Raw genomic sequence first — 24171 nt, 5'->3', positions numbered from 1 at the left:
AATATTATATATAGTTTCTTTTTTATTATAAAAATCTATATATAATGTGTGTGTGTGTATACCGATACCGAGCATTTGCCCAAGTACTTGGGCAAATGCTCCCGATGCTTCCCCCGTTATATATATATATTTTTTTTTTTTAATTTTTATTCTACTATGTGTACTCATGGCAGTTGGGCTGTGGTGCAAGCAGCCAGTCTATGACTTCTGTGCTGCTACTAGTTTCAGGACAATGACTACAATGCTGGGAACTTCTTGGTGTAGCCAAGAACAAAAGCTGCTCAAGCTAGATAAGTTTCCAGACTAAGTGTGTACTTACACTAGGTGTTTGAACTGTGCCTGGGCATGTTTCAAACCAAACCCAAAGAGTCTGGTTCGTTTGTGATCTCTCCATACTCGGCTTGGACACAGTTCAGCATACTGTTCAGCCCAGGACCTCTTGGAAGAGATGGTCTTGAGTATGGTTTAGCTGGAGTCCGACATTGTACGCTTGGGTGTGATTGTTTAACTGTTTTGTAGCTAGCTGTGCAGAGTAAACTAAGAAAGGAGGGAGGGTGGCCTGTACTGTACTCCAAGATATGCAATATACAGGAGATTGACATTTTTTGGAAGGAAGCGGGCGGATGGTGGCCAGTGAGTGAGGCCGACGTCCGTGGCTGATCCATACATCTTGGTCCAGGACCCACCTTAGACCCTGCAGAGGTCTATATCTGCTGGCGCATATGACCTCGCTATAACAAGAGGTCCACATCTTCTGGTAAGAGTATTCATTTTTTTTGCCCCTCGCACCACGGAGGGATTCTGCTCTTTTTCTCTTGGTGGCGGCTGGAAACTGAGAATTCTTCATCTCTCTTCACAGTTGCATCACTGCAGAATTTGATATACCTACCATATTTTTAGAGAGACTATATTCTATAAAGTCACTTTTATTCACTTTTTATTCTACAAGAGACTCTTGAGTTGTGTCACTATTGCATTCTTTTTATCACACAGGAGTTATATATTATTCCATGTATTACATTTTGTTCGGTTTTTGATTCATAATTTATTTGCACTGTTTATTAGCACGACTATTTTTACCTTTGTAAGTTTTGCACATGATTGTATCGCATGTTTGTGTCGCTGCTTTTTTACTTTCACAGGTTTGTCACTCAATAATATCAATAGCGCAGTATACACACTTTGAATTATTGTTTAACTGTGCCTGAGCATAGTGCTCTCATTGAGCGCTCACAAGGCATGGAAGCAGGAGTCATGGTGGTTCTGGCTGGTAGAAATAAAAGCTCAAATGCTAATAAAAGCAGCTTTCTTTTTTTTTTTAAATTTTTTTTTCACATAGACACATTGGCTAACATGGGAGGGGAATTGTCAGGCAGAAAAAAAAATAGAGCTCAAAAAAGCTCAAGCCTGCAGGAGTTGCTTCTTTTGAGATGCAGTGTGATTGAGCCCTAAATCCGGGTACACACTATAGTGGGGTTGGAAGAAAAACTGTCAGCTCTGGTCGGGAGCCACTGTACTAACCTTGCGAGGCTTTTTACCTGGGAGCGCTGATCGGGAGTCCGTCGGCTGCTGGTTTTCAAGCTTGCATGTCTGACAGACCAAAATACACACGAGGCAGAATGTCGGCCCATGTGTACAGGGCTTAAAGTGAGTGTAAACCCTATTTTCATGAGATTTGAGCTGGGCACATATACAGTATCTCACAAAAGTGAGTACACCCCTCACATTTTTGTAAATATTTTATGATATTGTTATGTAACAACACTGAAGAAATTTCACTTTTTTTTACAATGTAAAGTAGTGAGTGTACAGCTTGTATAACAGTGTAAATTTGCTGTCCCCTCAAAATAACTCAACACACAGCCATTAATGTCTAAACCGCAACAAATGAGTACACCTCTAAGGGGAAATTTCCAAATTGGGCCTATTAGCCATTTTCCCTCCCCGGTGTCATGCGGTTCATTAGTGTTACAAGGTCTCAGGTGTGAATGGGGAGCAGGTGTGTTAAATTTAGTGTTATCGCTCTCACTCTCATACTGGTCACTGGAAATTCAACATGGCACCTCATGGCAAAGAACTCTGTGAGGATCTGAAAACAAGAATTGTCGCTGTACATAAAGATGACCGACCTAGGCTATAAGAAGATTGCCAAGACTCTGAAAATGAGCTGCAGCATGGTGGCCGAGACCATACAACGATTTAACAGGACAGGTTCCACTCAGAACAGGCCACGTGCTCAGCGTCATATCCAGAGGTTGTCTTTGGGAAATAGACATATGATTGCTGCCAGCATTGCTGCAGAGGTTGAAGGGGTGGCGTCAGCCTGTCAGTGCTCAGACCATACGCTGCACACTGCATCAAATTGGTCTGCATGGCTGTCGTCCCAGAAGGAAGCCTCTTCTAAAGATGATGCACAAGAAAGCCCACAAGCAGTTTGCTGAAGACAAGCAGACTAAGCACATGTACTACTGGAACCAGGTCATGTGGTCTGATGAGACCAAGATAAACTTATTTGGTTCAGATGGTGTCAAGCATATGTGGCAGCAATCAGGTCAGGAGAATAGAGACAAGTATGTCTTGCCTACAGTCAAACATGTTGGCGGGAGTGTCATGGTCTGGGTCTGCATGAGTACTGCCACCAACACTGGGGAGCTACAATTCATTGACGGGACCATGAATGCCAACATGTACTCTGACATACTGAAGCAAAGCATGATCCCCTCCCTTCAGAGACTTGGCCACAGGGCAGTATTCCAACATAACGACCCCAAACACACCTCCAAGACGACCACTGCCTTGCTAAAGAAGCTAAGGGTAAAGGTGATGGACTTGCCAAGCATGTCTCCAGACCTAAACCCGATTGAGCATCTGTGGGGCGTTCTCAAACAGAAGGTGGAGGAGTGCAAGGTCTCTAACATCCACCAGCTCTGTGATGTTGTGGATGTGGAGGAGTGGAAGAGGAATCCAGTGGAAACCTGTGAAGCTCTGGTGAACTCAATGCCCAAGAGGGTTAAGGCAGTGCTGGAAAATAATGGTGGCCACACAAAATATTGATACTTTGGACCAATTTGGACATTTTCACTTAGGGGTGTACTCACTTTTGTTGCCAATGGTTTAGACATTAATGGCTGTGTGTTCAATTGTTTTTCAGGGGACAGCAAATTTACATTGTTATACAAGCTGTACACTCACTACTTTACATTGTAGCAAAGTGTCATTTCTTCAGTGTTGTCACATGAAAAGATATAATAAAATATTTACAAAAATGTGAGGGGTGTACTCACTTTTGTGAGATACTGTATATCTGCAGTGTTTTCTTATCTCTCTTCAAAGCCCTGTGTTCTGTAGCTTTCTCCTGCCCAGTTCTTCTGTCATCAGCCTGATAACTTCTGACAAGTTCTCCATCAACTGTGATAAAAGCAGCCTGAGTTTTGTGTTAGGGAGGATGCTAGAAAGAGATTAGCAGAAAGCTGAACTATTCATTGAACAGATCTTAAAGTCTCTACCTATGAGGAAAGGGGGAGTGTGTGCCTTTCCTCCAATCTAACTTGGGCGCAGTTTAGTTAAAGGAGCCCAAGTGTAAGTTTACCCTGAGATATCTGAAAACTTTCAGTATAGTTTTGTGGGATGTTAAAATGGAATCTAAATGTTATTAGTGTGCTATACTTTTGAATCCCTTGCATCCTTGATGACAGCATTAACCACTTGGCGCCCATGCTATAGCCAAAAGATGGCTACAGTGTGGGCTTAAAATGCCGGGACGGCATCCATGCATGTTCTTCCCTGCTCCCGCTGCCAGCGCGCCACAGGGGGCGCACTCTGTGATCGCCGACTCCTCGGGACTCGGCTGATCACAGATCAAGTAAAGGTCTAATCATAGCGGCCCTATACCATGTAATCAGCTGTCGGCCAGTGACAGCTGATTACGGAAGTAAACAGAAGCCGGTTATCGACACTTTTTTTGAACAAATACCACCAAAAGAGAGCTCTATTTGTGTGAAAAAAAAAGATAAAAATTTCATATAGGTACAGTGTTGTATGACCACGCAATTTTCATTCAAAATGCAACAGGACTGAAAGATGAAAATTGGCCTGGGCAGGAAGGGGGTGAAAGTGCCCGGTATTGAAGTGGTTATGTTTTAAAAGCAGTCTTTTGCCAAGGAGAGTAGCTGGACTTGCAATAGTTCACTAAGTAACGTGTTCACTGTTTTTTGTCAGTGTCCAGATTAGAAGCGAGTGTACCTGAGCATCTGAGATCATTTTAATGTGTTTCTTCTCCTATGCTTTCACGTTGACTTTAAGGCTCAGTTCACATCTATGTGAATGCAGCGATACCGGCACCCATAGTGAAAACACAAATGTAAAAACACAGCGCATTTGTGGGTGCAGGAACCACAGGGAAATCACATGGTCAAAACGACCATGCGATTTCACTGCGGGACGCGTTTTAAAAAAGGTGCATGCACCTTTTCTGCCCAAACAAACGTGGTCCACACACTTGCAAAGGTGCACTGAGCCTTATGGAGGGATAAAGTAAAAGAACGGTCAACAGATTTTCAAACTGTAGACTAAAATGGGTGGCAGGGATGTTATAGGGCAAAAACACACATATGACTGTTAAAAAAAAAAAAAAAAAAAAAAAAACTGCTTTATTAAGCTAAAAACACATAGAAGACACAGGCTTCTAGTTAGGATGTGAACAATAACCAAAGGCTCAAAAAGCCATGCAGCTGGGTGTGTCCCCAAAAATACAAAAGACACAGGAAGAGTAGGAAAGGTTCACCATAGAGAAACCAACAAGTTGGGTCCTGATAGACCAGACCAGCAGGTAGCCATAGTTCCCATATGGACAGAATGGTGGCCAACAGCACCTCCCTGTTGAGTCCCCCAAGATAACAAACTTTCATTTTTTATTACAAACAAAATAAAAGGGAAAAAACATACCTATTGTGTTACTGGTCAGAGCACCAGTTTAAAACACAGGGGGGAAATACCAAAGAAAATGATGGCAGCCACCACATCTGATGATTGGTAAGCTGCAATATATTAGTGTTTTGGGTTTAATACCACATTAAATGTTGATCAAAGAATGAAATTCCACAGCTGTGTCTCTGTTCAACGGGATATGGTGTGAATGGACGGCTGTAATTTTTTCTGTTTTTTTTTTTTTTTTTTTTTTTTTTTTAATGCTTGGTTACATTGGTCCATCTCGGGCCAATGCAAGTATGTGTATCTCATAACTGATCAATGCCTGTATAAGCTGCAAATCACTTCAAGTAGTCGCCTGTACGTCTAAGTCTAGTCCTAGCTACACGTGATGGCTGATTGGACAATGTGGAAAGGTCACTGCCCTGCCCCTTCACCTCATTCAGTCAGAGAATGCCTTTATATTCATTGAAAAAAAATCAAGGCGTTAACTAAATGGCGGCAGTACCCAACAAGCGACCCCCTGAGTTACAGCTGCTTGGCATTGGACCTGGAAAAGTGCTGTTATCACTGTGGTAGTGGCGATTACTTTAGTGATTTGCAGTTTACATATAATGAGATTTGCAAACTTGCATTAGTCCAAGCTGGCCCAATATAACTATACCAACAAAAAAAGACACTCGTAAGTTTGAAGTCTCTTTTGTAAGTATTTGTGTAAAACTCCATACATATTTGGGGTGTTGCTTTGTGTGGCTTCTGTAGCTTGGATACCTGTATTTTCTGACAGTGATGGCAGCTGTAACCAAAAAAGTGGAAGTCAAGGCATTTTATTTTTTCTGTAACAGTCCCTATCCCTAATCAATATCATCCCCACAATCTGCTCTGCCATTGTAATGTGACTATATCAGATTTTGCCAATTACTTTTTTTTTCTTGCTACTACTTCTAGACTGCAGGTTTAAGCTAGAAGGACCAGAGGGGTCATGTGACTCATATTTAGAATGTGGGGTCTTCCGCTTTAGACATCTTTCTCCTTTTGAGTGACACGGGAAGTCTTAACTGTTGGGTTATACTGCCACCTTCAGGAGATTTCGACACTGGCAAACGAGGAAAAATTGAGGCCAGCCCAAAGTAACTCCTCCCTGGAGCCAAAATGCTTCCGTTTTTTTTTTGTTTTGTTTTGTTTTTTTTTTTTTGGTTCCCCAGGAGGATCAACATAGTTTCTTCAGCTTTGAGAAAAGTCTAACCATTTCTTGTTGGTGTTTTTTTTCCCTCTCTCTGCAGTCAAGATCTTTTCTCCATTGCTGCTACTCATCGCATTTGCAGCTTTTCTGAGCTTTTTATCCTCAGCTTGGCTTTTGGAGTGCTGTGACCAGACCCTGCTAACCTGGAAGTGACATCCTGACACTGGATTCTACATACAGCACTTCCTAGACCTAGTCCTGGTAACAAGTTAGCTACAGAGCACTTCCATGTTCCCAGCGCTACTTCATTGTTTGGACCACTGGGCACCTTTTACATTTTCTCTCTCCACTGGTGTCTAGCACAGTATCTTCCCCTGTGGAGTTTATTGCCGATCTGCTCACAGCTCTAGATTTAGGCGGGTCAGGGGTTGTGGTGATAATTTCTGATTCTGGGGTATCTCGCCCTCTCCCTGATGAGATCTTTGCAGCAAATGTAACCGAGTCCATTACGTGGACTATAGTGGCCCTACCCTTGTTCCTTGGAGTCACAGAAAGATGTTTATTTTATTTATTTTGAGATGTGCAGAGCCAACCATTTTGCATGGTATCCACCATCCCTGTCTCTTACGAGAGGAACCTTTTTATTCTTCATGCTCAGCTTGTATGCACACTGACAGATCAACATCCTCCTGGGGCGCTACTTCTCCAGTCATGCCCTTGCACTTAAGAGTTTCTGGCTGTAAAGTTTGCCCTAGTGCCTTTTCAAGCCAATCACATTGTGAGACATTCAAACAACCTTTTATAGAGATGACAGTTGTCATGGGCCCTAGTTGGCAAGGTCTTTCTAATATTTCAAACGTCTCCGTAATTCGGCTGGATCTGTATCATGTGGAAGCCCGTCATTGCATGCAGGAAGCTCATGCCATAATAGTTCTTTGGCTAAAGAAATCTACAGCTTCCTTTTGCTTTCATGTTCCTCTCCTTTGGTCAGGGAGTTAGCCCTCAACATGAATTTCTCCTGTAACAGCTGAGAAGCTATCTCCTCTCTTCTTAGTCTACCTCAGACCTTTTCTCTGTGTTATGGATCAAGTTTCTGAGCAGATTAAACTGCTTGCCCCTGAGGAGCAGATCATTCCTGACCTGGTGATCAGTCTACTGGGACTGGCGAAGACCTCTCAATGTCTGAGGTCTTGCCTTCGCAGAACATTTATCTCTTGGTCTAGACCAGTGGTCTCCAAACTGCTGCCCCTTGCTTGCCTTTATCTGGCCCTTGAGGCATTATTCCTTCCACCGACACCAATGATGGGGCATAATTCCACTGACCACAAAAATGAGGCACTATTCCTCCCACTGACACCAACTATTTCTATCCCTAATACCAAAGATCAGGCATTGTTTACTCCCACTGGGCATAGCCTGGCCCCCCTAAAGTCTGAAGAACAGTAAACTGGCCATTTCTTTAGAAAGTTTGGAGACCCCTGGTCTAGATTCTGGAGTTCCAGATAAAGTGATTCCCCCTACATCATGGGATAGTTCCTTGAGATGGCCTCCTGATATGGTATTAGGTTGGACAGCATCAAGGTGCTAGTGAGCCTCTACCATCGATGAGGAACAGGTGGTCTTCCTGTGTCGAGAAAAGTAGTTTGGCTTTTAACTTTTGTGTTTCCATCCTGTTGGTACTGCCCCAGTCTTTCTTGGTGATCTTCCTTGCTCTGTTTGACCCAGGCGAATGTTCTTTGTTACTAATGACTCCCCTGACCATTGTTCCACAGACTGATGCATCCTTGGATTTGAGAGGTCAAATGCACCTCTTGCCCTGTTACTTTTTGTAGGCTCCAGGATAGGCAGCAAATGTCAACATGTTTTCCCTTAGGCCTCTTAACACTGGGCTCCAGGTTGCCATAGCAACCAGACATTTAGTCTCCAGCGCCTGGGCTTTCGCCAGCCTACTCACCGCCAGGAGCGAGCAACTCCTAGTGTCTGACACCCCAGACATGCAGCGCCGGACAGCAGATGCAGCTCCAACATCCAAAAACAGAGACCTCAAGCTCTACTGCTTACCCGCAGCAGAGCCAAAGTTTTTTTTCCTCTCCATACACCGGCAGCCTCCACCCCTTCCCCAGCATACCCCCTGTGCGGAAGGCTCCCCCACACCTCCCTCTCCCTCGGCACCAGCCAATTTTGTGCACACCATGGTTCGCCCTTCCGTCTTGCCAATCCCTGTGCGTGGCGCTGGAGACGAGCAGAGTTCAGCCCACACAGCTTGCCCCACAACGCACACACATCAAAAACCTCAGCCCCAACAACCTCAGGCGTCAAATCACTGCACTTCGAGAGCCCCAAAGGGACATGCATCCCCTGAAACCACCCAGTGTGAAATCCATCCCACCCAGCAGCATGCCCGGCTCTAGTCTCCTCCATGTGCTTATGGAGTTTTTTGCTTCTTTGTTCCTTCTGGGAAGGGGTGAATTGGTGCTTGGAGAACCTTCCATACTTACAGCTGCTCCGGTCTTCTACCAGGACATCATTTTTTCAATTCCACAATCCAGTATGGGTTTTTTAAAAGGGAGCTCCACCTTGTCGACCATGGTTTCAGGTAGTGACATATTTTCCCTGTAAAGTCCATTTTTTTTTTTTTTTTTTTTTTTTTTTTTCACCCTTCTGGTTTGAACAGGTTAAGTAGCTTCACGCTAATGGTCTATAGCAGGGATATGCAATTAGTGGATCTCCAGTTGTTGCAAAACTACAACTCCCATCATGCCTCTGGGTGTCATGCTTGTGGCTGTCAGTCTTGCTATGCCTCATGGGACTTGTAGTTCTGCAACAACTGGAGGTCCGCTAATTGTATATCCCTGGTCTATAGTTTGGTGCTTCCATTCCCATGTTGAGGCATTCCTCTTTTGATATTTTACTGGTCTTTGGTAATCGGATATAGTTCCTTTGTTTTTTCCTCCTGGTCTCCAAATAAGGGTTTCGGTGCCAGTTTCGGACATTGGTCCTTCAGGCTGCTCCTGAGTTACAGGCAGGTATTTCTCAGTTCTTGTTCAGAATAGGGTTGTAGTGGTTGATTACTGTTGCCCAATTTCGGGCTTCTTGATGGTGAAGACATTTTTCGTGCCTCAGTGGATAAAAAGGTTAAATAGATTGGAGAGACTCCCGTACGAGTGGCTATCTTTGGTTTAGTTTACCAGTCACACTCCTAATACATAATGAGCTTTATCCACATTTGCTATTTTGTACCCTTCATATGCTGTGATTCATCATACTCTAAGCATTGTGATAACTGCTGTACCTCTGACTTGTGTATTACTTTCTGTAAGATTTATTGTTGTGCTGAAGAATGCAATACTAATTTTATTTCTTTATAAAAAAAAGGAAAATAGGATTCTTTTGCACTTGTCATAAAATCTTTTTCTTGGAGTCCATTGCAGGACACATCCCTCTCTGTAAAGATGATCAGGCTCCTGGTACTGCCTTGTTTACCAGAGGTATGCTTGGTAGTAGGTGTTTCTATGATTATCCTGGACTGGCCTTAAATTTTATGCTTGCCATTGTCCAGTCATCTTTTAGACAGCAGTTTAACCTGAAGATGAATGACTTCATGTGTCCCTCAAAGGTCTCCAAGAAAAAGATTTTACAGCAGGTACAACAATCCTAATTTTGTGGTTTAATGTACACTACTCATTACTATCTAGAATTTTTGGGTTCTCCTTCCAGTTCTTATGTTTGCTCATCTTTCCCCCTACAGATGGGACTTCAAAGCAACAACAGCCCTTTTGGACAAACTTTTAACCAAGGCCCAGGACAACAAATTCGAGCCCAAGGGGTAAATCCACAGCTTCCCACCAAGCCTGGCATGGCCAACAGCCTTCCTCCCTTTCCCTCAGATATGAAAAGCTCACCTGTCCCTAATGTGCCCAGCATGGTAAGTTGTATTTTTAATTTCTGTGCTGTCATAAAAAAATTGCAGAAAGTCCTACATTGGAAAGTTAATAGAGACCTATAATTATTAAATTTATTATTATACAGAACTATAATTATTCTACCACAAATTTTGAAATGTAATAGCTGCTTGCTTTTCCATGGTTTGTTTTTTTTGTGTTTTTGAATTGAGGCAACAGTAATCAATTTTTTAAATATTTTTAAAGCAAAAATATATGAAAGCGGTGCCTCCAGAGCTTTGATATAATGTGCAAGTATGGGTGACTGCCTTTTAGGCTGCTTTCACACGTGAGCGTAGCAATTTACGATGCTTTTGAGTTTTTGGGTGTTTTTAAAAGTGTTACAAGCGTTTTACAGCTTCAGGCATTTTTGATTACACAATGGAAAGCACCAGGTGGAGGCGAGGTGGGGAGCTGCTATTTGAACAGAAACTGCGTGACAAAAGGCTCATAAAATGCTGAAGTGGCGTGTCTATTGAAGTCTATGGGGCCAAAAACGCTTGTAATCTGACAAAAAGCTCATGTACTTCTTTTGCGCGACAATCATCTTCTTCAGGTGACAGAGCGCTCATATGGGAATAGGGGCCATTGAAATTAGTGGGATTTGGTGTTTTAAACATTTTAGAGCTACAAGTTTCAAGCTTCAATCTGGTGTCAGTGGGCCCTTAGGCTCGGTTCACATCTATGCATGTTGCTTTTCTAGAGTGCTTTTTGCTGTGCTTTTTACGTGTTTTTTTTTGGGGGGGGGGGGGGGGGGGGGGGTCAGTTTGCCACATTTTTCGTGTTTTGTGGGGGTTTTTTGTTTTTATTAAAATTTGTTTGGCAGATTAAAAAAAAACGCAAATAGCGGTAAAAAAAAACACTACATGCTTTTCTGCAGCTTCTACATTCAAGTCTGTTGAACCAAATAAAAGAGCACCATATGCATTTTAAAATAGTCCGACCCTTTGCAAAAATGCATTGATGTGAACGTGTTCCATAGCAACTCATGTTAAAAAACAAAAAAAAATGTCCTGCATTTCTGCAAAAAGCATAAAAAAACAGTGTTGTGAATTTTAGTAAATCTTCAGATTTACCAAAACCATGTAGTTCAAGGGCCTGCCTGATTGCATACAAATTGAAACTCTTAAGGTTTGCCCTCATATTATATGGTTTTGGTAAATCTGAAGACAAAAATCTAATAGTGTGTATGGGGTCTTAGTGTCCCTTTCTCAAGGGATCCAAGGTTCGTACACCACAATATCACTGCCATTCAGTCATCTTCCAGGTCCCAAGCCTATATACTTGGCCAATAATCAGTCACAGATGATGTAACTCCTCGTTATCCCAGCACCTGTGTCCATAGTCTGCGTTGAGCATGCATAGCGATCAGTTAGCAAATAATGAAGCATTCTTAGGTGGAAGAACGTTTTTGTGCCAAATAGATATTTATAAATGTACCTCACCTCTTCTGCCATAAAACGCTCCCTGCCCCCCCCCCCCCCCCTTTTTTTTTTTCATTTTTATCTACCTTCACCTCTTTACACCAGCCGCACATATATGTGGCCTCTCGGCTTGTGGGTCTTAGCGCCGAGCGGCTGCATATATGTAGCCAGTTTTTGTTGTGTGAAACGGGCCTACCTTGACCACTGCTGGTGTCCTCTGATGTCATTTTGATATTCCAATAAATTTTACTTGGCGCCCACGTGAAGTGCAGTTGTTTCTTATTTTGACAGTAGCCAGTAGCGATCGACCAACAGCGTTTTTTCAGGGCCGATACTGATTTTTTGGCTGCCTTTCAGGCCGGTAGCCGAAATCAGGTGCCAATATTCTGTACATTTAAAGTGTTTTTTTTTTTTTTTTTTTTTTTTTTTTAACACTGTCCTTTTAAAAAAAAAATTTAAAAAAAAATTATCACTTTTATTGCTGTCACAAGGAATTTAACTTTTTTGGAGGGATCTGGAGTCTATAAGACCCCAAACCCCTCCTCTGCACTTGAAAGTATTCAAAACGCCAATATCTGCGTTTTTAAATACTTTGGGTTTTTTAAACTGGTCCTCTCCCACTGCTTGTAATAACAGCCAAGCGACTGCTTAGCCGCATCTGTTGTCATTACAAGAAAGTTGACCGTCCGCTCTAAAGAATGGTACCGGGGTAATGCCCCGGTACAACCCCGTTGAAGCAATATCGGTACGTTGCTGACCGATACTTTGAAAAATGTGAATATCGGCCACGCTGATAATCGGTCGATCCCTAGTAGCCAGCAGCTAACTTCAAGCTCCTGATGCATACTAGCGATCGGGGGCTTTCCGATCATGTGACAGCTAATCACAGCGCTCACATGACCCGAATGCCCCCCATCATCACAGCCATTAGAACCCTTAAAGGTGGTCGGCAGGAAAGGGATTAACAGAACCATTTGACATCTGTTTGCTTTGATGTATACCCCTGTCTCACAATTGTTTTATTGCACTTACATTTGTTTGTGTTTTAATTTTTTAATCTAGCTTTTGTTCTGTACAATCATGAATGCGTTTTGTTTTTTTCTCTATTGCAGTCTCCTTTACAGGCACAAGTTCAGCAAGTTGGCATAGGTACAACTCCCTCCATGGGAACTGGCCCCACTGCCGACCCAGAAAAACGCAAACTTATCCAACAGCAGCTGGTGCTGTTGCTCCATGCACACAAGTGTCAGCGGCGAGAACAGTCAAATGGTGAAATGCAGAATTGTGCACTTCCTCACTGCCGTACTATGAAAAATGTACTTAATCACATGACGCACTGCCAGGCTGGGAAGGCCTGTCAAGGTAAGTTGTTTCTACCTCTAAACCTCCTTGAAGTAACTGCTTTAACACTCTTCTTTCTCCATTCACCACTTGGAAAGTCACATGCTTCCACCTTCCTTGCCTTTTCTGCTTTGTTATGGCAGCAAGGTTTTAGGTTAATTTTCCATTGTATTTTTATTTTTTTCTTCTTACTAGTGTCTGGTGGTGTGTAAACCACCTTCTTGCTTATGAATTCTACATGAACTTAATCACCATACATAATGTCCACTATAAATAAAACAGGTTTCAAGTTGGCTGAGCCTTTAAAGCAAATGTTTCAAAAACCCTAAATGTTTTCATTAGAAAAAAGTGTCACTTTGGGACCCTTCCATATCTCTTTCAGCTTGCATTGCATGTGGTTGATATAGCTTTTTAAGAGACTAGAATTATCAACTTGCTAAAAAAAATTAAAAAAATAATCCATCCACCATCCCAGTAATGGTTTCATGTATTTTGCACAGACTTGGCAAATTTTTATTTTATTTTTATATATTTTTATCCTACAGTTGCCCATTGCGCTTCCTCAAGACAGATAATTTCTCACTGGAAAAACTGCACGCGGCATGACTGTCCTGTGTGCCTACCTTTAAAGAATGCCAGTGACAAGAGGAACCAGCAGCGTAAGTGTATTTGATGGTACTATTAGGATAGACACTAAAGGGGAAAAAATGACTGATCAGAAAAAAACGCGCTCATACCAGAATCTCAATAAATCCTGATAGGTAGTTGAGCAGTCGGTGTTTGTGCTCCAGGTGTCTTCCAGTAGCCCATATAAAAAGCAAATGAAGCATGCTATGACTAGGGCCACCTGGCTGAAACGCGTAAGATGTTTTATCCTGTTGTAGCAAATAAACACTTGGATGCTTAGGGTTGCTGGCTGCCTATTTTAGTTTGCAAAAAACGATTATGCCTTACTGGGTTATATTCTTCAACACATTGGTCCTTTTGTTTTAGCTTACTGCCTGTTGGAAGTAGATACTGGTCAACCTACATATGCAGAACTAACCAAAGCTGGAGTGTTGATTTAAACCTGCTTAGAATTGATATAAAATCTATGTGAATCAATAGAGTTCTATTACAAGGTAATAAAAATCGGCCACAAAATATTTTTTGGCTAATGGGTCATTTTATTCTCGGATTCTTCATTTGTTTTGATCACTGTGAAACCATAGTTTAGCACTGAGCAATCACCAGGAGTCAGATGGAGAAAAAAATATTACAGCTAGCATCCAACTCTGGGCTTATTTGAGCAATCAAAGCACTTGCTTCCTGACATCTTTTTAAGTTTCTTTGGTCTCCATATATGATTGTTACCTCCTGAAACTTGCTGTCATTTTTCCACTTCTGGAAAAAATAAAAGTTATATTATAAAAGCTGTTTAATTCAGTAGCATAATTAGTGCATTTGTGTGTTTGCGTACATTTTAAATGCATGTACTTCTAATCTGTTCTTTCACAGCTCTCCTGGGATCCCCTTCCAGTGGGGTGCAGAACACAATTGGGACAGTAGGTGGTACCCAGCAATCGGCTCCATCGTTAAGTAGTCCCAATCCCATTGATCCTAGTTCCATGCAGAGAGCATATGCTGCACTGGGGCTTCCTTACGGTAACCAGTCTCAGGGCCCTGGGCAGCAGCCTACACAGACCCAAGTTCATCAGCAGATTCGTGGCCTGGGTACATTGGGTGAGTAGTTGGGTTGTTTGCGGCTTGGCAGACACTGGATTTTACTGGCACATTTGGAAACCCTTGCCACCTTTATGAATGACAAGATGCATGTTTGTTTTATAGCACCTTTTGTGTCTTATGGTGGGTAATATATTTTCTGATTATTATAGGTTCTCCAATGAATCACTCAGCTGGTGGAATGGCTGCTGACCAACAGGCAAACCTGATCAGTGAACCTGCTCTTCCCACAGCCCTGGCAAACACAAAGTGAGTGAGGTGGTCTTGTTAACACGCGGTTTAGAATTTGAGAGGATTTGTAAGGGACTGGACTGGGTGACTGAGATTTATATGCTGCAGACCTATTAAGATTTTTCTTTCAAATTGTTGTAGGAAAAGCTCATCTGGGATTGTTTTTTAGTGTATTTGAACAATGTTTTTTCCTTTCTTATTTTGCTTCCTGCTGGATCTAAGACAAAAAATTGGTTTTAGTTGTACCTCAAGCATCAAGAACAGCCGACAGAACAGCTAATTGGACATTAAGTGCGCAAGCATACGAACTGCAGTTGTCCTGTCTAGAAATGTAACATTTCTGGAAATTTTGAAGCTGGGGGGAGGACGGGACATTTTTTCTGGGAAAAAAATTAAATTTTGGAGAAATTGAAAAATTCAGTGTGAAATAGTTTTACTAACTGAAAGTCATTTTGTTACACTGGGAATGTGAAATGCAGTGTATATAAGTGTTATGCTTGAAATTAAAGTTCAGCTTATTCAGTAAATAAACAAAACTTGCTTTTTAAAATTGTATTTTTTTATTACAAATGGAATAATAAAGACTGTATATGATGAGAACATTTCACCTATACATGAGAACAGGTACCCATCCCCCTTTCCCTCATAATAATGTAAAAGCTTCCTGCCAGTATGCATTTTCAGTTGACACTGCTGATCCAGAAGCATATATTGATCTCGCAAGAGCATGATCAATATTCAGATTTTCAGGTGTCATTTCTTCTATAAATGAAGGGATTTTGTGTTTTTGGGAGGCCGTGGTTTGTAACACTCCTTGAAGATGCTGCTGGAGAAGAAACACTTTGTGATCCATAAGCAGCAGAAAGCGTGTTTCTGTAATGAGAACTCTGGACACACAAGCCACTCGCACTTTCATTCTGGTCCTGATCGTGTAATTCCATAAAGTATTTTTTAGTGTCTTTAGAGCACCTCTGGCATGGCAGGATGTGTTTTTGTCTTCCTTGAAGCATTTGGAAAATAATATTTCTTCAAACAATATTTGCAAACTGCAGCTTTGCTCTCAGCAGTAATCAAACTGAAAATGTTTCTAAACTCTAGATGTTGGTCTCACCATTTTACTGAGAGGAGGATAAGAAAAAACAATTTACTGACCAGACTATAGGGAAACATGCTGTGATGGTGGAGAACATTTTAATAGGAATCGTTTAAAGGTTAAAAAGATAAACTAATTTGTCGGACAAATTTACCCTCATACTTGTCAATTAGGGCATGAGAGAACAAGCTATCACCCAGCTGTAGAAGGTACAAGATGGAGCTCACAAGCAAGCTAAACTGGAGCCTTTCCCCTGCAGTGCCCCCTAATGACAGAAATACATATATATCTTGTTTTGAGAACTGTATTAAAGTGGATGTAAAACACAAAAAAAAAAATTTCATTAATAGGATTTCATGTCATCTGTGTTCAGTCTTGTCACAAAGAGTTAATCTAGCTCTGAACAGTCATCTTATCTTTTTACAGTGAGATAAAAACTGACACACAGAAAAATTGGAGTCAGTCCTCCCCCTTGCTGTGAGTGACAGGTGATTTACATATCTCATGCACGAGCCTGAGAGAGGCGTTCTGTGTACTTCAGAACCCCTTCTCCAGCTCTCCCAGTATTGGCTGCTCCCCACCTTAGCATGATTGGGCATGCTGAAGTCATGTGGTGACTCTTCTGGGTTTTGACTGGATGTTAGTAATCATAGCACAAGTTCAGTGGAGAAAGTGCATATTGACAAGGGGAGTGTAGAGGTGGGCGGGGAGTGTACTGACATCACGACTCCACCCACTGAGCTCCAGACAACAGACCCGCCCACAGAATCTGCATTTTTTCGGGTCTCATAACAGACCGAGGGGAGACATTTGACAAGTAAGGATACATGCAGGAGGCATGTGTATATCCTTTAGATAACCACTATGGCAGTATAGAAAGGATGAGAGTGGGTTTACATCCACTTTAATACTTTGCAATAATTTAAGACTACATAAAGTCTCAGAAATCTTTCATTAAAGGAGAATTACAGCCAAAGCTCGTTTGGCTGTACTTCTCCTGTGGATCACAGGAGTGCTGTACGTTTTGCACTCCCGTGACCCGTTTTCAGCAGAGAGCGGGCTGAAGTCCGCTCACTGCTGACATCAGTCGGTCCAGGCTCGGGCATCATCAGTACCATAGAGTCGGATTCCACCCAGATCCCTGAACCGGCACCCGGCTCAGCCTCTCAGCGAGCCACTGAGAGCCTGAGCCTCCTCCACAGCCCAGCGCTCGAGGGGGGGGGCGGCAGAGCAGAGAGCCACTGACTGCCAGTCACTCTCTGCTCATGGTTTGAAAAACACAGAAAAATACCTGTTATTTGCCCCAAGTTTTCAGGGGGGGGGGAGTTTCCCCAGGCCTTCCCCAGGCCTTCCCATCTCTAGCCCTGCCTGGTAAAGGTCATGCTGATTCAAGACATGGGCAGTGTTGGTTTGGGGTTCTCCTAAACAGCTAATTGGTATTGTCTGTCCAAAAGGGGGTTACCACTTCTTGAGAACAATTAAGATATTTTAAATTAAAGCCTGATTACTGTGTACTATTACTACTGCATATTTTTTTTACCCTCCTTGGCTCATAAAAACAGAGCAATATACAATGAAACTGGTGGCATGACCGGGAATATGAAGTTTTTTAATCTTCCTGGCATATACAGTACAATCTGCATTCACACTCTGTTCTGATATTTTAAACTGGCTACTAACTAGGGTTGTACCAAAACAAGTATTGGTCCTGATACCAAATATTTGCAGGAGTACTTGTACTCTTGTAAATGCTCCTGATGCCTAATCAGATACCTGGACATTCAGGAACAATCGGTGTGGCGGGGAAGTTATAATCGCCAATCTCCCTCTGTGGATTTCAATAAAGCAGCTGAAAGACGTGGAGGGGAGAGAAGGAGAAGCACACCGGAGATCGGTGATTATAACTTCCTCTGCCACCGCACCGATTGTTCCTGAGTGTCCCCTGTATCTTCCTACGGCTCCCCTCTGTTGTCCTCCGTGTTCTTCCGCAGACACCTCTGGTCCCAACCTCCCCCCTCCATGCGCTCTTGTGGTCCCCCCCTCAGGTCTTTCAGGATGGAAAGCGGAGGAAGAAGCCGGTATATATGATATTTACCGTCTCCTTACTTTTCCAAATGCACAGAGTCAGTGATTACTAACTCTGTCCATTCATAACTGTGCATCATAAACTGTGTTTTACGCTGCTTCACTTTATGAATAGAGAGGAGACTCTTTCCATGTCTCAAAGGGGAGATGTCAGGGGTCTGTTTAGACCCCTGACATCTCACCAAAGCCAAACCTCACCAAACCCCCCAACAGGGTTGAATAAAAAAAAAAAATTCAAAAGGTAACATTGTCATAAATATTCTAAAGTTAAAATAATAAAAAAATAAAATAAACACGGACTGCCCCCCCCCCCCCCCCCCCCCCCCCTTCAAAAAAAGAAAGCATTGTAAAAAATGAATTTGTAAACAAATAAATAAAAAGCTACTGATGGTTCACGCCTCATGAGTGCTGCATATTAGTGCCACTGTCACATGACATAAAAAAAAAAAAAAAAAAAAAAAAAAAGAATCGGTTTCGGCAAGTAGTTGGAAAAAAAAGTATCGGTATTTGTACTCGGTCTTAAAGTGGTATCGGGACCACCCTACTACTAACATACAAACACTGTTTATATAATGACCACTTTGTGGAACTTCTGACATGCGTGTTTAGTGTGTCATATAAAAGAACTTTGCACTGTTAACAGAAGGGGTTACATTAGCTATTTAGAGTTTCTTGTAATCTCAGTAACTCTTTTGTCCTAGTAAAGATTAATTAAAAATGTACGTAACTAATCCCTGGGAACTTTTTTTTTTTTCCCCCCATTCCAGTTCTTTACTGAACGATGGCACCAACCCCAGTAATGTTGGTAACTTGGGTACCATGCCTACTGCAGCACCACCTTCTACAACAGGGGTGAGAAAAGCCTGGCATGAACACGTGACTCAGGATCTTCGAAACCATCTTGTCCACAAACTGTAAGTGAATCACGCAAGAGAGGTAATTTAGTGTTATGGTACAGTTGTAACATGTAAAATATATTGTTTCACCATGATGAATATTGTATACAATATCTTTTTACTACAGTGTACAAGCAATCTTCCCCACTCCTGACCCAGCAGCCCTGAAAGATCGGCGCATGGAAAACCTGGTGGCTTACGCTAGGAAGGTTGAGGGTGACATGTATGAGTCTGCCAACAGCAGGGTATGTATTGTCTAGGGGTGTTCTGGTGGTCAGTGCAAAGCTGTTTTGTTCAATCGCAATAAACGTCAATGCCTTAATGGCTGCATTTCTATAAGCTGGCCTTGGGCTAGAGGGGGGTAAAGCATGCACGACTGGTGTGGTTGTCACCAGGCCTACTATACCAACAAGATGAACCTTTTCTATTAAATTTAGGTAATGTAAGGAGACCAAATGCATGAATCAGGAGGTTCTATTTAATGTGGCATCTAATAATAGTATAAAATTTTAGGTTTTACTGGTCCATATGTTTCTCCAAGGTTGAATACTAAGTTCATGGGGTCAGCATGAGAGCTAGGGCAGGTATCGTTTTCAGAAGGATGTTGACCATGACAGCAACCCCGCCGCCTTCTACCAAATCTAAACATTACTGTTGGTGGGTTTACTTTTGCATAGTGGGCTCTACATGCACTGCTGCATTAGCAAGCTACACTACACACAGCTAGAAGGTACATGCATGCATTTTTTGTTTTTGTCCATCTAGAGCAGTGGTTCTCAACTCCTGTCCTCAGGGCCCACTAACAGGCCAGGTTTGCAAGATAACTGAAATACATCACGGGTGATATCATTTGCTGCTCAGTGATTGCAGTATTCTAGTCTGCATCTCCTCAAGGTAATACTTAAAATCTGGCCTGTTGGTGGGTCCTGAGGACTGGAGTTGAGAACCACTGATCTAGAGGTTGTCAGATCAACAGTGGCTGGAGGAAATGGGCGGGGTTAGGACCCAACATGGCAAAGAAGGAAAGAAAAGTAATTGAGAAATTTTATGCAGAATTAGGTAGAAAGTGTGAGAACGTTTAGCTTAAACTTCAGCTTGTTTTTGTCTACTTCATTGTGTTTGCCTTTTATCCAGGATGAGTACTACCATTTACTGGCAGAGAAAATCTACAAAATCCAAAAGGAGCTGGAGGAGAAGCGAAGGTCTCGTCTACAGAAACAAGGAATTATGGGAAATCAGGCCCTACAGACACCTGGAACACCGGCATCAGCTCTTCCACAGGCTGCGGCTGCTTCACTAGGCCAAGCACAGGCTGTCCGACCAGCCAGTAAGTAACACAGGGTTGAGATTAAATTACAGTAGAAGCAGAGTTCTGAAAAAGTTTTGTACTTACCCCTATCTCTTTCACCTTTCAGATGGCCCTCTGCCAATGTCTTCAGTGTCTATGAATAGAATGCCAATGGCTTCAGGTATTGCAAGTTTTTATATATTTTTATTGGTATGCCTTATAAAAAAAAGAGGGGATGTATTATGAGTTTTCCACTGGTTGATTTTTTTTGTTTTTTTAATTTTTCTTTTCTGTATGGCAAAATGAACTTGGTTTAGCTAGAGGGGTGGAGGTCACTGGGAATAACAAAATAATAAAAAGAGTGCACAAAACCTCTAACAATAAAACTCGCAATAAAATTAAACTATACAATGATATAAATAATATCAATGACTAATATCACCAATAAAGTAAGAAGATGAAGCCATATACAATATAAATCAAACCATTCTGTAATAGAAATTAAAGTTGGTGGTTTACTGGTCTGGGAGTAGCAGCTGAAATAACTGCTTTTTGGTATGCTTGGATGAGAGCAGTGTTGCTTCCCCTTTTGCAACCCTCAGGTTCTGGTAGACCAGGATGATTGTGCAGAAGAGAGCTCTATTACGCTGGGCCCTCTGATTTATCTTGTATTGAATTGTATTGCAACCGCCCTTTCTGCCCTCATGTTGTAGAGCGCTGCGCAAACTGCTTTTCCCTATACAAATCCTGTTTAATAATAATAAGAGAGCTTTATTTGCTAAAAGCATTTTCCTATTGAGAGCAGAGTTTCTTACAACTCTTTTTCGCAAAGTAAAAGTACATCAGATACAGATTGTTCAAAAACAAGTCTACAGTGTCTTCTACCTACAGATATTCAGAGGAGGGTTTTCCTAGAGGAAAGGCATGAAACTTCTAATGTTCCTTATGTAGTCTGACCATTCACTCTATGGCCCTCTGTATTTTACTGAAAAGTAAGGGAAATGAAGCTCAAATCCTTTATTTACTAGCTTTATGCTCTGTAAGATTTTTCTTCTTTCAGAATACCTGTTAATGTGCTGTCTGTTAGGAGTGCCATAGTCAACTACCATACTATTTCCATATATGAACTCAAAATGGAACTTCACCCATAACGGCTTGATAAGAAATAATGTTCTTTAGCAAGGAAAGTACATTCCACATTAGATGGCACTTTATGGACCACTTTGGTGTCACTTGCACATATAGTGTGTAGCATACAGACCTGTGTTTTGTGCACTGATGTTACCAGCAAACATTTTTACAATGATCTGACCTCAAATGAGCTTGATATTTGTGTATCTGCCTTGTAAGACACAAACGCTTGTCTAATAACTGTCATCCAATCTCTAGGCAGCAGGTCAAAATATGGTCATTTTAGTCTACCCACTATTAAATTTTGTTTTGTTTTTTTCAAATCCAGCAGGAATGAACCAGTTCAACAGCATGCCCTTGGGAAATGTACAGCTTCCTTCTGGCCCAATGGGACCTCGTGCAGCATCCCCACTTAACCACCCCACGCAGATGAACAACATGGGCTCCGTGCCAGCTGTGAGTACCCCCTGTCGCTGTTATACAATGTCTAGACAAGAGCCCAGTAGATTTTGGAACCAGGTAGCAATGTAAGGAAGCTGGTACTTTACTTTTTTTTTTATCTGCTACCTATGGAACTGCAGGTTCCTTGGACTTCTGGCTCCAAGGTTAGACATTTTAGACCTTTATCTCAGGTTTCAGGTCAATCTTGGACACTGTCGCTATGATTTGGAAAATTTAGTAAAAATGGCATTGTCAGCATGCTTGAACATACTATTTTATCCCGTGGAATCTATTTCTGAAAGTGCTCTTGGTTGTATGATTCATTTTTAGATGGCAGCGATGTCTCCTTCCCGCATGTCCCAGCCTCAGAGCATGATGGGAACACATGCCAGTAACTTGATGGGTCCCACACAGACACAGAATCAATTCTTGCCGCAAGGGCAATTCCCAACCAATACTGGAGGACTAGGAGTGGCCCTTGGACAGACTGGGGCAGCGGCGGCTGTATCACAGGTAAGGAAATGTCTTGCTTGTGAAAAAGGAGGAAGAATAATTGGTGTTTGAATGGATAAATATTCAGCAGTGTGACATTGGGTTCTGGTTCAATTTTCGGCAGGCGCTTGTTTTCATGGAATTAGCATGTTCTCTTTGTTCATACAACCTACTGTTGGCTTAACTGCTTCTGAGCAATTTAGCGTTAGAGTTTGGCTGGAAGACACATTTGTGAGCTGCTCTGATGCAGGGAATGATTGTGTGTGTGTATATGAAGTCCTATGTAATAGATTAATCAAAATGTAAAAATGGGGAAAATGTAATGTGGTGTTTTTATTTGTTTTTAATGCAGCAGGGACAGGCACCCACCGCATCTTTGCCAATCAGCAACTCCATGAACTTGTTGGGTCCACAAACAAGTCAGCTTCCAAGGCCAGCTCTCTCCCAATCTCCTCTTCATCAGACACCACCTCCAGTCAATGCTTCACCTACTGGCATGCCCCCTGTCCAGCACCCAACGCAACACCCAACACAACACCAAGCACCGAGTGGCATGACTCCTCCACAGCCAGCAGCACCTGCACAGCCTTCCACTCCGCTGCCCCCAGCTGGACAGACACCAGCGCCGACACCTGGCTCCGTCCCCAATTCCATGCAGGCACAGAGCACCCCAACTGTACAAGCGGCTGCTCAGTCTCAGCTCACTCCACAGCCTCCTACGCCTGTGACCAGTCAGTCTGTGCCGACACCACAACCAGCTCCGCTGCAACCATCATCTGTGCATGCAGCGGCCCCTGGCACTCCAGTAAGTTACTTGGTTTCTATAGAGGTGACGCTTCACTTCTGTAGACTGTTTGATGACTTTAATTAAAAATTTCCTGCTTTGATTCTAGTTATCTCAGCCTGCCGCAAGTGTTGACAACCGGGTGCCCACACCTGCCTCAGTTGCCAGCACCGACAACCCGTCAGCCCCTGATCACCCAATGTCGGAGGTCAAGCAAGAGGTCAAGATGGAGGAACCGGAGCCTTGCGAGCCTGTGGTAGAGCCAAAACCTGAGGTGACTACTGACAGCAGCACAGATTGTGGCAAAGTGTGACTAATGCCTCGTTTCCACTGAGCGGATTGGTTTGGGTCGGTACAGTTTGAATGGCCTAGAATGGTGCGGTCTATTCTGGTGAGCGTTTCCACTGCAAGTGGGACCACAAGGGGCCATACAACAGGGTTTAGAAAAAATGCCTCAGCATAGCACAGCAGTGGGTTTTCTGTCAGCCAATCAGTGGAATGTATCATAGCTCCACCCTAACCGAACCGTTCCATTATCTATGGCCCCACATCTGAAGCAGGACCCTGAATGGAGCGGTACGGTTCGGTTGTATGGGCCATTTTTTATAATGGAAACACCCAAAAAAGCGTACCGAACCGATCCGCTCAGTGGAAACGAGGCATAAAGGCCCTTTAACACAGGCGGCTCGCCTGTCAGTTTTTCAGGCAGTCCCAATCGGATCTTCCTGTCTCTGGTGGAGCAGGGGGTGTCAACAGATGTGTCTGCTGACATCTGCCAATAACCTATGATAAAAATTATATGTAGCGCTACCTCAGTCACAACGTGAAGGAATAATGATAAATGCGTCCCAGGCAAAGATACACACAGAACAGATAGAGCTCGGTACAATAGTGTGTGTTTGGGTGTGTGTTCGGGGGTCTGCTAAAAATATGTGATTCACATATGCGATAATATAACTGAAAAAATACAATTTCTAACAAAGTGCAATGTGCATATATTAATAATATTGAAATTCATACAAAGTAATGTGCAAAAAATTCCCACGAGCATGCAATTCGCATATATAATTGGATACAGCAAAGTATAAATAATAATTACTACCAAAGTGCGATGTGCATGATAAATAGATATATAATAGTGAAGAAAGAAATTAACCAATTAATTGTGAGCTCATATCCCAAAATAAGGTGAT

The 24171-nt window shown here is 42.5% G+C and overlaps 1 protein-coding gene across 2 annotated transcripts in view; it reads left to right on the top strand.

Moving 5' to 3' along the window:
- Positions 1-24171, top strand: part of CREBBP (CREB binding protein) — a 96435-nt gene that overhangs the window by 58894 nt on the left and 13370 nt on the right. Inside the window, exons 3-15 of one of the 2 annotated variants that reach the window (XM_073636577.1) lie at positions 9858-10034; positions 12587-12836; positions 13361-13474; positions 14313-14537; positions 14690-14786; positions 18714-18860; positions 18970-19087; positions 19977-20169; positions 20258-20311; positions 21593-21717; positions 22033-22215; positions 22547-22999; positions 23088-23252. In XM_073636577.1, coding sequence (XP_073492678.1) covers positions 9858-10034; positions 12587-12836; positions 13361-13474; positions 14313-14537; positions 14690-14786; positions 18714-18860; positions 18970-19087; positions 19977-20169; positions 20258-20311; positions 21593-21717; positions 22033-22215; positions 22547-22999; positions 23088-23252 — 2301 coding nt within the window. Of the gene's footprint in view, positions 1-9857; positions 10035-12586; positions 12837-13360; positions 13475-14312; positions 14538-14689; positions 14787-18713; positions 18861-18969; positions 19088-19976; positions 20170-20257; positions 20312-21589; positions 21718-22032; positions 22216-22546; positions 23000-23087; positions 23253-24171 lie in introns of both variants that reach the window. The other variant, XM_073636575.1, reaches the window with a different exon arrangement.

This window comes from Aquarana catesbeiana, linkage group LG06 (assembly GCF_042186555.1).
Source record: "Aquarana catesbeiana isolate 2022-GZ linkage group LG06, ASM4218655v1, whole genome shotgun sequence".
Classification (NCBI taxonomy): domain Eukaryota; kingdom Metazoa; phylum Chordata; class Amphibia; order Anura; family Ranidae; genus Aquarana; species Aquarana catesbeiana.
This window is presented reverse-complemented; position numbering and strand designations above follow the sequence as displayed.